The 14,995-nt window shown below is 45.0% G+C and overlaps 1 protein-coding gene across 7 annotated transcripts in view; it reads left to right on the forward strand.

Moving 5' to 3' along the window:
• Positions 1–11,284, forward strand: part of LOC117359812 (fatty acyl-CoA hydrolase precursor, medium chain-like) — a 48,381-nt gene extending 37,097 nt beyond the window's left edge. For 6 of the 7 annotated variants that reach the window (XM_033943100.1, XM_033943096.1, XM_033943098.1 and 3 more), the window contains 5 exons: positions 1,412–1,489; positions 6,053–6,200; positions 7,812–7,961; positions 10,696–10,768; positions 10,897–11,165. In XM_033943100.1, the coding sequence (XP_033798991.1) occupies positions 1,412–1,489; positions 6,053–6,200; positions 7,812–7,961; positions 10,696–10,768; positions 10,897–11,083 (636 nt within the window). In that variant the 3' untranslated portion in view covers positions 11,084–11,165. Of the gene's footprint in view, positions 1–1,411; positions 1,490–6,052; positions 6,201–7,811; positions 7,962–10,695; positions 10,769–10,896 lie in introns of all 7 variants that reach the window. The other variant, XM_033943097.1, reaches the window with a different exon arrangement.
• Positions 11,285–14,995: the final 3,711 nt, after the last annotated feature.

Genomic DNA, 14,995 nt, shown 5'->3' on the forward strand with positions numbered 1-14,995 from the left:
TTCAAACCCACGCTGCTCCTTGTGACCCTGGGCAAGTCACTTAATCCCCCCATTGCCCCAGGTACGATAGATAGATTGTGAGCCGTTCTGAGCTCCCCTGGGAGAACAGTATAGAAAATTGAACACATAAAGAGTGTGAAAAGTTTCAGCCCCTGATAACCAGAGCTGGTATTGTGACATCATAATGCCTCATTCCACCAATGCCTAAGAGCCAACCTCATCAGTGATGTCACAATGGCTTGATTGTCCCTTACTTGGCTCACTTCTACTACATTTTGATTTCTAGAGTGGCACAGTGGTTAAAGCTACAGACTCAGCACCCTGAGGTTGTGGGTTCAAACCCATGCTGCTCCTTGTGACCCGGGGCAAGTCACTTAACCCTCCCATTGCCCCAGGTACATTAGATAGATTGAGCCCACCGGGACAGAAAGGGAAAACCTTTTGAGTACCTGAATAAATGCATGTAAACCGTTCTGAGCTCCCCTGGGAGAATGGTATAGAAAATTGAATAAATAAATAAGAAAGGCTAGGCAAGCTACCTCTGCCACGAAAACTTGATATTCATTGAGTCTATGGCACCTAACAACTTATGATTGGCGTACGCTTGCGCTGCACTCCTTGACGCCTGTGTTTTAGGTCTCGTTTATAGAATCTGGGCCTAATTGCTTTTACTCCATCCTCTGGGAATGTGTTGAGTGCAAAAATATTTTTTCCTATTTGTTTAAATATATTACTATGTAACTTCATGGAGGGTCTCCTAGTCCTTTGTACTTTTTTGAAAGACTAAACAATTGAGTTGCATTTACCCCTTCTGTTAGAATAGTTTACAAATCTTGGATTTGGGTGAGTTGAAGCTCTTCCCCTCTCTTCCTTCTTAGTGGTCCAGTGTAAAGTTTTGGGGTTTTTTTGTTAGAGACTAATGGAGCCTTTGCTCTAAGCAATGACAGTATTCCAGCGCTGAGGATAGATAATTAATTAGTTGGTGAAACCAATCTTTGTAATAGCCTTGTGTGTTTTGTATATTCATGATTGAATTGTTTAGAACAGTGTATCGCAAACTGTGTGCCGTGACACACCAGTGTGCCTCCTGAGATTTCAGGTGTGCCACGACACGCTGGCGAGGAGAAGAGTCGTTTATGCCGGCTGACTACCTACAGGACATGTCTCGCGGCGAGAGGCACATCCTGTAGGAATCAGCCAGTGAAAATGTCTTTCCTCCTGGCCAGCGTCTCTCCTCTCCCCGTACCTCCCAGATCCCTCCACTGAAGCGGGTCGCAGCCGGATAGGCTTCCGTGCATTTCCAGGTGCCTTTTGTCCAGGGCACTGGATTTAGTGTGCCACCAGCCAGAAAGTTTGCGAGACACTGTTTTGAAAATCAAATTGTAATAACTTGATATGTTTTGCTGTACAGTTCTTGCAGCCTGACTTTATGGAAGGAACAGACAGAGAACAGATTGACGCTTTCCTGATGAAATCAAATCCGCTCATGGTGAGACATAATCCAAAAAAACAAAAAGGAAGACCCAATGTTCTACAGTAAAAACAATCCAAAGATAAAAGCAACAGACTTTGGATGTGGATGTTCAGAAAGTTGATTTTTATTCACTCTTCACAATAAAAATACAAATAAAAGTCTGAATTAGTAATACACGTATGATTGTCCTGACAGACCCTACACGGTCCGTGTTTCGGTGAGACCGCCTTCCTCAGGGGTACAAAGATAAAAATATGAGCAATGTACGTGTCTTTGAGCATAAAACTTGACATGGCTTGAAACAAGCAGAGTGGCGCGAAATATGGCAGTGAGAAGACATAATCCAAGCAACTTTTTCTCTATCTTGTTTCTGTCGGTATTCCTTAGTTTTTCATAGAAGCAAAAACAGAGAGAACACAAAGTTAAATTAAGTGTTTAAGAATACGTCATACGCTGACAGGTTGGAAATGCTGGGGCTATTCTCCCTGGAAAAGCGGAGACTTAGAGGAGACATGATAGAAACCTTCAAAATCCTGAAGGGCATAGAGAAGGTAGACAGGGACAGATTCTTCAGACTGTGGGGAAGTACAAGTACAAGGGGGCACTAGGAGAAATTGAAAGGGGACCGGTTTAGAACAAACACTAGGAAGTTCTTTTTTACCCAGAGGGTGGTGGACACATGGAACGCGCTTCCAGAGGTTGTGATAAGCCAGAGCACAATACAGGGGTTCAAGGAAGGTTTAGATAGATTCCTAAAGGATAAGGGGATTGAGGGGTACAGATAGAAGTAGAGGTAGGTTATAGGAATAGTCAGGAACCACTTCACAGGTCATAGGCCTGATGAGCCGCCGCGGGAGCGGACCACTGGGCGCAATGGACCTCTGGTCTGACCCAGTGGAGGCAACTTCTTATGTTCTAATATATGGAGCCTGAGCATGACTATTTCGACAGAAAGGGGGTGATTTTAGAAGGTGTGCATGGACCAATTTGATGGGATTAGGCACCCTAAGCAATTCTTTAGCTTTGCACACTCACTTCCACTCAAATTACTTGCAAGCCCCTTGGACACCCTCCCCCCCCCCACACACACACACACACAGACAAAAATACTCTGTCTTGATCAGCTCAATATTGCCCCTCCCAGAATAATTTGGGGTAAACGGGCAGTTTGAAAAATGCTCACCCTCTTTGCTGGTTTGTTTTTTTTTACTTTTTATTTAAGGCCAGCTCAAGAGATTGTGGCGCTCTGGACCAATTTTGGTTTAGGTCCATCCCCCACATCCCAAGCTTTGCCCTCTGTCTTGGGGCTACGTACAGTTCAATCATTTAAACCCGTGTTTCTCAATCCAGTCGCAAAACCTTAGTATTCTGGTTTTCAGGATATCCATGTACATGAGCAATCTGCATAATTCATGCAGACCTCTCATGTATTCACTGTGGATATTCAGTTAACTAGATAGGCAAGTTTTCAAACTTTCCATCTCTTTCCCTCATCCAGGTCCTCTCATTCTGCTTCTTTTATTGTCTAGTCTTTCACTAACTCTCTGTTCTCTTTTCTCTGCTCTGCAGCATCTCTTCTCCATGTTTCTCTCTCTCTCCCCGCCATACAGCATCTCCTGTCTGGTCTTGCTCTCTCTTTTTCTCATCCATGCAACATATCCTCTATATTTCTCGTCCCTTTCACCAGTCATGCAGCATCTCCTATTTCACCTTCCCATCCAGAATCTCCAACTCTTTCTACACTTTCCATGTAGCATCTCTTCTTTCTCTGCCCCCATTGTGCAGAATTTCCTCTCTCTCTCTCCCTTTCCCCTACCCCCTACCCCCTCTCCACCTGTCCTGTAGCCTCTCCTCTTCTCTTTCTCTCCCTGCCCCAGCATGCAGGATCTCATCTATGCCCCCCACCATCCTTCAGCCAGTCCTCATTGTGTCTCTCTCATATCCCCCTTCCCTAGCCTTCACCCAGGCTCTCTTGCTCACTCACTTTCATATTCCATAATTCCTAGCCTTTACCCAGTCTCATTCACTCACTCGTATCCCTCCTCCCCCAACCTTCACCCATTTATATTCTCTCTTTCGTATCCCCCCCCTCTCCGTCCTTTACCCAGTCTCATAGTGATTCTCTCCTATCCTCCCCTTCTCAGCTTTCACCCAGTCTCACTCACTGCAAGATCGTGCACTTGGGCTGCAAAAACCCGAGGGAGCGGTACAGTTTAGGGGTAGCAATTCCCAGCGTGGCAAATATAAGAAGGAAAGGGAGAAAGAACAGAGAAAACATTAAAGAAATAGGCATTGAAGGAAAACGGATACAAAATTATTACAACACTCCCCGAATAAACTCGGTCTATTAGAGAAACAAAATATTTCAGCTCTGTATTAATTGTACCTAGATTGTTTTGTTAAGCGTTAGCTTTAAGATAACAATAAAACACTAATTAGGAATAGGTCATATAGGAAATTGCATACATACAGAGGTAGGTAATGGTTCCATGGCTGAACAGCTGAGAATTAAGATAATAAATCGGTTTCATTAAAATCTTGCATTTACCAGTTAATTAAGGTTAATAGTAACTAATAAGCCTCTGTAGACTATAGAGAATTTACTGCTCTTTACAGTAATAACTGCATAAGTAATTAAACATATAACATGGCATACAGGTAATGTATTTAAAAAAAAAAAAACTTCAGTCCACAGTTTACCAGGTGAAGAGGCATTTCTTCCTTTTGATTTTAGGTGAAATAGTGGCATGAATCCTCTATAATAAAATCCTAAGCGCGCATGCGCACTTAGGACGGCGTGTTCCCTGACAGCATGATGTGTCCCTCCGTGCCGAATTCCATTTTCGAAAACGGAGGCAGGTAACATGCCGGCGATTCCCCCCTCCCGCCCTCACTCACCACCAGACAAACCGCTGCCGCCGCTGCTGCTCTTCTTCAAAGCAAGCTGCTTTGAAGAGGAGGGCAGATGCGAAGTAATATATCACCTTCCCACGCCATAGACGTAGATGATTCCATAGGCGTCGGAACAGGGGGGGGGGGGCACAGGGGCCGTGGCCTCCCCAAAAATTGCCCCTCCTGTACGTAATCCAGTGTGGAGGAAAATCCCCTACTTCTTCCGAGGCTGGGAGCTTGCTACCAGTCAATGTGCCTCTCTAACGCGCTCCTGCCGGCATCTACTTCTCCCCCTCCTCCCTCTCGCCTGCTCACCCGCCTGCCGCGTTTAACTTCTTAGAAAAGCGCTGCGCCATGCTGCCGCTGGCCTCATCTCTCCACTGTGGCCCACCCTTTCTGACAACTTCCTGTTTCCGCTAGGGTTGGCTGCAGTGGACAGAAGATGCTGAGGCCAGCAACTGCGCAGCGCAGCACTTTTCTATGAAGTTAAACACGGCGGGCGGATGAGCAGGTGGGAGGAAGGAGGGGAGAGGAGTAGATGCCAGCAGGGGTGCATTACAGATGTCGACCAGCAAGCACACTGGCAGATAGCTAGGTGTAGAAGGGTGGAGCATGTGGGACTGGGGAAAGGGAGAGATATGGACAGAGGAAGTAAGAGAGGGAGAGATGGACATAAGGGAAGCGAGGGGAAGGGAGAAATGGATGTGGAGGAGGCAAGATGGGGAGAGGGAGAGAGATTCAGGGAGGAGACAGAAGGGGGAGGGAGAAATATGGACAGAGGAAGTAAAAGAGGGAGAGATGGACATGAGGTTTGTGCAGGTGGGCCAGAGGGGGTGCTGGCTGGACAGGGGAAGGTAAAAGAAAGAGAGAAGGACTACTGCTGAATAGGGGGAGCAGGCAAGAGATGGTGGTGGACAGCCAAAGAAAGAAAGACAAACAGACAGAAAGCGGTCAAGGAGAGAGAAAGAAAGAAAGACATACACATCTATTCTAGCACCCGTTAATGTAACGGGCTTAAAGACTAGTATTATCTGGTTCCCTGTCCCCCTCCTTTCTTCCTTCCTCCGTGCCCCATTTTTTTTTTTTTCTGGCTCCCTGTCCCCACCCCACCTTCTTTATTTCTTCCTTCCTTCCTTTCTGCCCTCCCCCATGCCACCGCCGCCACGGAATAGGCTGCTGCTGCTGCCACTATCGGGAACAGGCCATCTCCCTGCTTCTCTTCTGCCCGATGTCAATTCTAACGTCAGAAAGGACGTTCCGGGCAGCCAGGCAGCGATTGGCTAGCCAGAACGTCCTCTCGACGTCAGAATTGACGTCGGGCCTCCAGAGTTGGTCAGCCCTGCAGGGAGGATAACAGTGGACCGCCCCCCCCTTGGTACGCCACTGGAGCAGCAGCGTGTCTGGCGGCTCATCAGGCGACGGAGAGGGCAGGGGGTGCTAGCGGCTGGCAGCCGCAGCTCCGCAGGTGGAAAGCAGGAAAGGGCAGACCGTAAGCCGCGCATGCACAGCGCACGGAAAACGGACGCACGCTTAGGAACTGTGCATGCGCGGCTTACCGTTTTATTATATTAGATATATAAAAATGACCACACATTCCATTTCCCAAACACTGGTTTTATTGAATGAAATACTCTGATTGTTGCAGACAGCTTAATACTTGATGTTTGCTCTTACCATTTGTATCAGGGTGAGTTTGCTGAATTCTTTCATCTGGCGACTGAGGAGTATTTTGGAGAGACAGAGGACCCCAGCCAACTGAAAGAACTGGTGCTCGAATTATTTGGGGATATGATATTTGTTTTCCCAGCAGTTAAAACAGCGAAATTCCACAGAGGTGAGGCTCCAGTTTATAAAAGAATGATGACCCATTTCAGCTCTTTTGAGATGTTTTCATTTGTTGGGGGTGATTTAAAGCGTAGATGTATAAAGATGCCAGGGTCAGGGGGATGCAAAGGTTTTAGAAATATAAAAGTCTGACCAAATGCCACAACAGGCCTACCCGCCTACTTGGGTGGAGTGGTTATGAAAAATTTGGAACACAGTCTGAAAAGAATGACCTGGGATTTCATTTTTTTTTTTTTAATTCACCTTTCCTTTTATCTGGATCTCCTTTTTCCAGTTTTTAAATGGAAATATGAACAATAGCTGACTTAAATTATGCAATAGAAACAAACTTTCCTTGTTTCTCTTTGGGATGCAGATACACAATAACCTCCTGATTCTGTAACTGGGCACCTGCATTTTCAGTCCTTTTGTGGGTGGTATACACAAAAAAAGGATCTGTAACCCTATATGGCGCTAGGACTCTGTGGTGCTTTTGATTGTTTGGTGCTATGCCTGTTACACAATGTTATGAACTTTATATGATGTTAAGAACTTCGAGTTTTTATGAATTTTTGATGTTATTTATATAGCTTTTTACTCGATAGGAATGTTCACAGTCAGCATTTTTTGATGTTTTTTCCTTTTTTCTTTTTTAAGCACATTTTTTCACATTGTGATGTTTTTGGGAGTTTTTCTATTTTTAATTATTTATTAAGATTCTTCCCCTGAGAATAAGTTTTTTCCCTATTCCAGCACTACACATTTATTTACCTCTTGGTCACTCCAAAAGGACTTAATGATGTATGAGGCGATTCTCATTTGGACTGAGGTTATGGTGCTAGTCACCTATGAGAAATAGCCTGAGCCTATGCATCGCACGTTACCTATTTAAGGCTCATACTGAGGTCCTTTATTGAGTTGCATTATTATTTATTATTCATTTTGATAACTTTTATTATTGAGGTGACAAGTTGTCAGTCAGTTTTTTATACACTCCCTTCAGGGGTAAAGGATCGCTTAGCTAATTTTTATTCATTTTGGTATACACATACCCATGAAAATGCCAGCAGGGCACCTAAGCGCTGTCCTGTAAGAGCACGCATAAGTGGCATTGCATCACTGCAAGGTTTTGAGGGAGTTGGAAATATAATTTTGAGCTCCTTTTATTAAGGTGCGCTAGCGGTTTTAGCGCGCGCTAAATGCTAATGCCTCCCTAGAGCTTGCGTTAGTATTTTTCATTTAGCGCGCAGTTTGCACGCGCTGAAAATGCTAGCGTACATTAATAAAAGGAGCCCTTAGTTTTTGCTGCTGTGACTTCAATAAATGGCTTTTATTTTGATGTTTGATGATCCATGATGCAGTCTACCTAGGTGAAATTTGTAATTTTTTTCATTAATAAAATTGTTAAAATTTGAATTCTGTTTCCTTGGTCTCCATTTCTAAGGCCCACTGCTGTGGATCCACACCTCCGCTTTCCTACTACTACTATTAATTATTTCTATAGCACTGCCATACGCACGCAGCGCTGCGCAGAGCTGCAAAGATTTCCTGTGTCAAATGCCATTGTAGCAGATGAGTCTGTTCTTGTACAGTAACTGTCTCCTTTTCTACATTCTGCTAGAGTCTGGCCTTCCTGTCTATCTTTATGAATTTCAGCATCGACCAAGTAAATATAGTGATTTGAGACCAGATTTTGTAAAAGCGGACCACTCCGATGAAATTGGCTTTGTGTTAGGATCTCCATTCCTGGCTTCTGACCTGTCCATGCTAAGTAAGTAACCAAAGTGGAATATTCTATTCAAAGAAATGGATGTTTTTATTTATTAGAGAAATTACTATTCCGCCCAGCTGTACAGGTCATAACAGTTCACAAATGTATTAAATCACTGAAAAACAGAACTCCAATAAAAAGGGGGGAAATTCAAACCAAGCATTCATACAACATATAAGAAACAAGCAAACAAATTTTAGATAGAAATGTAAATTTATTTAATACATTTATATACCGCCTTAAATCTAGGCAGTTTCCAGTATCAAAACAGTCATAAAAATTCCACAAAATAGACAAACATGATATCACTCAATATCTACATTCCAATAAGTACATGAACGTGACCATCATTCACAGTTCGTGCACATGTAATGAACACATATCCAAAGCAGCATGGAATCTATTATATCTCTTACATTTAGACTTTGACAAATAATTGAGTTTTCAAACTCCCACACCTCCAAAAGCTTGAGAGAGGGGAATGAAAACTCACTAATCTCATTGATAAACTGTTAACATCAGCTAAATCTTTGGCAGGATCTCCTACTGCCCCTAATGGGCCAGTGTGCTTTATTTAAATGGTTCTCTTCCTCAAACTTTTATACCTTATAGAAACATGACGGCAAATAAAGGCCAAATGGCCCATTTAGTCTGCCCATCCACAGTAACCATTTTCTCTTTCTCTCTCTAAGAGATCCCATGTTCCTATCCATCTCGTGTGGCTGAACGTCACTTGTCCCTGCAGCTGATGTAAAACCAAGAGCTAAGCTCCAGATCCATGCAGCTCATGTAAAACCAAGAGCTAAGCTGATGTAAAACCAAGAGCTTTTTAAGCTCCAGATCCATTAGAAAACCATTTGCTTTGAATTGGGATTTGATTCTCTGTTGGTGCATGAGTCAGTGTGCCAATTTTAGTACACAATTTGTCAGGCTCTCTGTGCTGGTTGAAACTGGTTAAAAAGAACCAGGTGGTAGTTAAAATTTACTTTCAAAAGGCTGATAAGATATCTTCCTTTTTTTTTTTTTTGGCAATACAGAGAAAACTTGTGTAAACAGGATCGTTCCATGTAACACAGCTTAAAATAAGTTGGCAAGAAGTTTGAACTAGAGAGCTGCACGGGAACGGGGACGACGGGAATCCCGCGGGACCCACGGGTTCCCCTTTCAGGTCATGGGGATCCCGTGGGGTCGCCCCCTAGGGTCGCGGGAATCCCGTGGGGACGCCCCATAGGGTTGCGAGGATCCCGTGGGGACGCCTCCGAGGGTCACGGGGTTCCTGCAGGGCTGGATGTACTCAGTCGCACGGCTCCTCTTCTCCCTACCTGCTCTGCTTGCAGCACAGGGAGCCGAACGGAAGTCTTCCCGACGTCAGCGCTGACATCGGGAAGACTTCCGTTCGGCTCTCTGTGCTGCAGGCAGGGCAGGTAAGGAGAAGGAGAGTAGCCTCGCGGCTCGAGTGACTACCAAGGGAGGGGGGCGGTCCGCCCCAGGTGCAGTACAGCCGGCCAGGTCCCCTTACTTTTGTGGCGCTTCCCCGACCCGACCGACCGACAACAGCCCCGGTCCGACAAACCTCCCTGCCCTGTAGCCGCGAATCTAAATTACCTTCTTACAGCAGCTGTAAGAAGGTAATTTAGATTCGCGGTTAAGGGCAGGGAGGTTTGTCGGACCGGGCCTGTTCTGTTGGGCGGGAAAGCGCCACGAAGGTAAGGGGGCAGGGAGAGAGAAAGGGAGGAAAGGTGGAGTGGAGAGGAAAAGACGCTTAAGGGAAATGGGTAAAACTGAGGGGGGAGAAAGTCGCTGAAAGCACTGGGGAAGACAGAGGGGGAGAAGGACGCTGAAAGGACATGGGGAAGACAGAGGGGGGAGAAGGACACTGAAAGCACATGTGGAAGACAGAGGGGGGAGAAGGACGCTGATAGGACATGGGTAAGATGGGGGGAGAAGGACGCTGAAAGGAAATGGGGAAGAGAGAGTGGGGAGAAGACGCTGGCAGGGAAGAAGACAGAGATGCCAGACTATGGTGGGAGCGGAGGGAAGAAGATGGGTGCCAGACCAATTTGGAAGGGGGAGAAAGGGAGAGGCACAGTAACAGAGCAAATGGAAGACGCAGAGGGAAGAGAGACAGTGGATGGAAGGAATTGAATGAGAACATGAGGAAAGCAGAAACCAGGCAACAAAGGTAGGAAAAGAATTCTATTTCTTTTTTTTTTTTTTTTGCTTCAGGATAAAGTAGTATATTAATTGTGTTGATAAAAATTTATAAACATTAGAGGCTCTGGTAGAAAGCCGTTTACAAAGTATGTATTCTTCCCAATTAATATTTCCAAATTAATAGTCTTTTTGCTCATTTGTAAATGGGTTTCTACCAGTAGCATAATTAAATGAAATAACTATTTCTGAAGTTTATAGGGACGGGCGGGGACGGAGGGGATTTCTCGTGGGGACGGAGGGGATTCCTCGCGGGGACGGGTGGGGACGGAGGGATTCCTCGTGGGGATGGGTGGGGACGGGTGGGATACCTCACGGGGATGGGTGGGGATGGGTGGAACTTTGGCGGGGACGGGTGGGATTTCTGTCCCCGCGCAACTCTCTAGTTTGAGCACTAAATCTGAACTCTATTTTACTGTCTTATTAGTTCTGCATTGGCAACAGCTGAACAGGAAAGAAATGCACAGCTCCATGCTATAAATTATGACAACACCTGTATGTAATTTTATATTCTCTCTTTCAGGTGTTGCCACTGATGAGGAGAAAAATTTAAGTAGAGCGATGATGAAGTATTGGGTTAACTTTGCTCGAACTGGGTAAGAGTGAAAGTCTATTTGATGATAATTTTTGTAAGTTGCTGATTTGTCGTATTTAAATCTGACCCTGTAAATGACTGAGAGTGTACGATTGGGCATATAATTCTTCTTAATTTTTTTTTTCTCAGAAATCCTAATGGTGATGACTTAGTGGAATGGCCAGTCTTTGACCACCGAGAACAGTACCTGGAGATAGACTTGAAGCAGAAGGCAGGAACAAAACTGAAAGACCACCGAATGCGATTCTGGACGGAGACCCTGCCGCAAAAAATCCAACAGATAATCAAAGAAAAGAAAGAACATTCAGAATTATAATTCCTATAGTACGTAAAAAGTGGAGCTTAAGAGAAAGCTGTGTTTTACCTCAAAATGAAGTTTTCCATTGTTAATGTTTATTGATTTCACATTCAGCTAGATTATCACCATGTAAAGCGACTGAGGTTAGTGAAGGGGAAGAGGCTCGTAGGGCAGCTTTGACCACACCTTTTACGATTCAATAAAAATGTCTGACCATCATGTTGGCTATTCTGAGTGTTCTGAAAACCCAACTATTGTATACATTTGATATCTTAGTAGTTCAAATTATGTATATCTGTCCTGGGGAATTCTGCACTAAAAGGTTTAAAGTTCTGTACATTGTAGGGCCAATTCTCAAAACCTGACACCAGCTTAAAAGGCAAATAGCGCCAGACTAGCATACACATTAACGAGCCCTGAATGTTCAAAGGGCTCTAGCACAGATTGCATGCATGCCAAAGATGGCCTCAAATTGTATTTAAATGTGTTAAAAATGGGTGTTAATGATGTTATTTGGTGTTCCCTCCTAATGCGCGGACAACGGTGCAGAAAAAAATGCTGGCCTTAGCGCTGAAAACTTACCGCCAGCTTCACGGGCTGGTGGTGAAGGTTTTAAGAAGAGGAATTCTTCTGAATTTCTGACATTAAATTGCCATTTTATGGTGCTTTGGAAGAAGCTAAGCAACCATCATGCGTGCTAGTCCGAACAGAAGTGAAAGTGAAAACACACATTAGTGCCTGAATTTTTTTTTTTTCTTTTTTTCTGTGCAAACAATTTATTTATTATTTATTTTAGTATTTATAGACCACTTATAGCCTAAGTGGTTCACATTCAGGTATTCCAGTATTTCCCCCTACCTGTCCCTGGTGGGCTCACAATCTGACTAACATACCTGGGACAATGGAGTGTTAAGTGACCTGCCAGGGTCACAAGGAACAGCGCTGGGCTTGAACCTGCAACCTCAGGGTGCTGAGGCTTCAGCCCTAACCACTAACTCCTCCACTCCAGTTGTTAAGGAGCTTATATTTAAAAGGCACAGAAGAATGGCACTGACATTTGCCTGGGCGCGTGCTTAGGGACTGCACTTAACTACAGAACCTCTGCGTGCGCGCGCCAAACATGTCTCTTCCCTTTGCTCTCAGTTTACTTAAGTGTTGCAGGGCTAGATTTCTGCTCTGCTCTGCTGTGGGGTTTGCGCCGTTCACTTTAGTGCCGAAGCTTTGAGCATCGGGGCCAGAAGTAGGCACTGGCAAAATTGCCTAGGGCAGGGGTAGGCAATTCCGGTCCTTGAGAGCCAGAGCCAGGTCAGGTTTTCAGGATATCCACAATGAATATGTATGAGATGGATTTGCATGCACTGCCTCCTTGAGATGCAAATCTATCTCATGCATATTTATTGTGGATATGCCCCCTCTCTCCCTTACTTGCTCACAGAGCCGCACTCGCTTCTTTCAGGGCCGTCCAGCTGGGCTCCTCCTTCCTGCCTTCACTCGCACTTGTTTGCAGGCAGATGCATGCAGCGGCTTTTACACGCTGCACTTGGCTGACCCTCAAGCTTTTCCTCTGACGTCAGCTCAAGGATTCCGGGTGAGGCACTGCAACGTGCAAAGAGCTGCTGCAGCATCCCTGCAACCAAGTGCCTGGAAGGAGGTAACTGGGATTCCCCATTGACCCAGAAGGCTTCCCTTTGAAGTCCGCTCTGACATTTTAGGGAAGCTTTCCAGGTCGGCTTCGGCAGAGGGGGGCGAGCAGGAATTAAGGGTTGCGGCGGCGGTGGCTTTCAGCAGAGGGGGGCGGGTAGGAGGGAGGGCATGGAATCTCCAGCTGGAGCAGCAGCCATTAAGAGGGAAGGGGGCAGGAGAATCGTGCAGTGCCGTACCTCCAAGCGTCTCACGCACTCCTAAGGGTACATGTACCGCGTGTTGAAAAACATTGCCATAGAGTACATCTAATCAGTGGCGTACCTAGTATATGTGACACGCTGGGCCCATCATTTTTTGACACCCCCCCGTCTGTACGAAAAACATGATTTTTAGTAACAAGCCACATGTCACACATGAGTACCTAGGAAAAGACAGCATCTTACATACTGCAGTGAGCAATACAACATCAATACACCCATTGTAAAACTAAACAAGCCAGACTAGTACAGATCAATCCTGCAGTCATTCCTAATAAAAAAAAACCATGTCTTTTGAACACACAGAACACAGAAAACACCTTCGCCTAGTATGGAATATGTCATCACTAACTAACCCCTCCCCCTTTTACAAAACTGTAGTGTGAATTTTAGCCACTGTGGTAACAGCTCTGACGCTCATAGAATTCTGAGCATCAGAGCTGCTACCACCACAGCTGGCGCTAAAAAACGCTCCACAGTTTTGTAAAAGGGGAGATAAAATAGAAATACATAGACAAAGGTTAAATTGAACAAGTAAGAAACTGCAATCTGCATACAGTGCACCACAGAAACAGTGACACATGTCTCCTAAAGCAATAAATAAATAGAAAAATTTTTTCTACCTTTGTCTTCTGTGGTTTCTGCTTTCCTCATCTTCTTATAACTCTCTTCCTTCCATCCACTGTCTGCCGTCTCTCTTCCCCTATATGGCATCTTCTCTCCTTCTATGCCCCTTCCAGACACTGTATGCCTCCCCCTTCCATCTCTCCTTTCACCCCCATTGGTCTGGCATCTCTCTCCTCTCCTCTCCTTCCCTCTCCCATACCTCTCCTCTGCAATCCCTTTCCCTTTTTTCCCTCATTTTCCTTTTCTGCATCTGTCTAGATTACGTTCTTACTACCCTCTCATCAATGTCCTTCTTTACTCTCTTGTCCCCGGCAAGATGATTGAATCACTGATCAAGGATAGCATAGTTCAGCACTTGGACACACACGACTTGATGAAACCCAGTCAACATGGATTCAGGAAAGGGAAATCGTGTTTGACGAATTTACTCCAATTCTTTGAGACCGTGAACAAGCAAATTGATAGTGGAAAGCCGGTGGACATAATATACTTGGACTTCCAGAAAGCATTTGACAAAGTTCCACATGAAAGACTTCTCAGGAAACTACAAAGCCATGGCATAGAGGGAGATATACAAAGATGGATAGGCAAATGGCTGGAAAATAGGAAGCAGAGAGTGGGCATAAATGGGAAGTTCTCCGACTGGGAGAAAGTGACTAGTGGTGTACCCCAGGGCTCGGTACTTGGGCCGATCCTTTTTAATATTTATATCATTGACCTGGAAAACGGAACATCCAGTGAGATCATCAAGTTTGCAGACGACACAAAACTCTGCTGGGCAATCAGATCGCAGGAGGACAGTGAGGAACTCCAGAGCGATTTGTGTCGGTTAGAAAACTGGGCGGAGAAATGGCAGATGAAGTTCAATGTGGAGAAATGCAAGGTAATGCATTTAGGCAGTAAAAATAAGGAATACGAGTACAGAATGTCAGGTGCAACTCTGGGAAAAAGTGAACAAGAAAGGGATCTGGGTGTACTGATAGATAGGACCCTGAAGCCGTCGGCACAATGCGCGGCAGCGGCAAATAAGGCAAATAGAATATTGGGCATGATAAAGAAAGGAATCTCAAGTAGATCGGAGAAAGTTATAATGCCGCTTTATAGGGCAATGGTCAGACCCCACTTGGAATACTGCGTCCAACATTGGTCTCCCTACCTAAAGAAGGATATAAAACTGCTGGAGAGGGTGCAGAGGCGAGCAACTAAACTAGTGAAGGGTATGGAGAAACTGGAATATGAGGATCGACTTAAAACACGGATTGTTCTCCCTTGAGAAAAGGAGACTGTGTGGGGATATGATCGAGACCTTCAAAATACTGAAAGGAATCGACAAAATAGAGCAGAGAAGATTATTTACATTGTCCAATTTGACACGGACAAGAGGACATAAAATGAAGCTAAG

Source organism: Geotrypetes seraphini, chromosome 4, assembly GCF_902459505.1.
Source record: "Geotrypetes seraphini chromosome 4, aGeoSer1.1, whole genome shotgun sequence".
Taxonomy (NCBI): domain Eukaryota; kingdom Metazoa; phylum Chordata; class Amphibia; order Gymnophiona; family Dermophiidae; genus Geotrypetes; species Geotrypetes seraphini.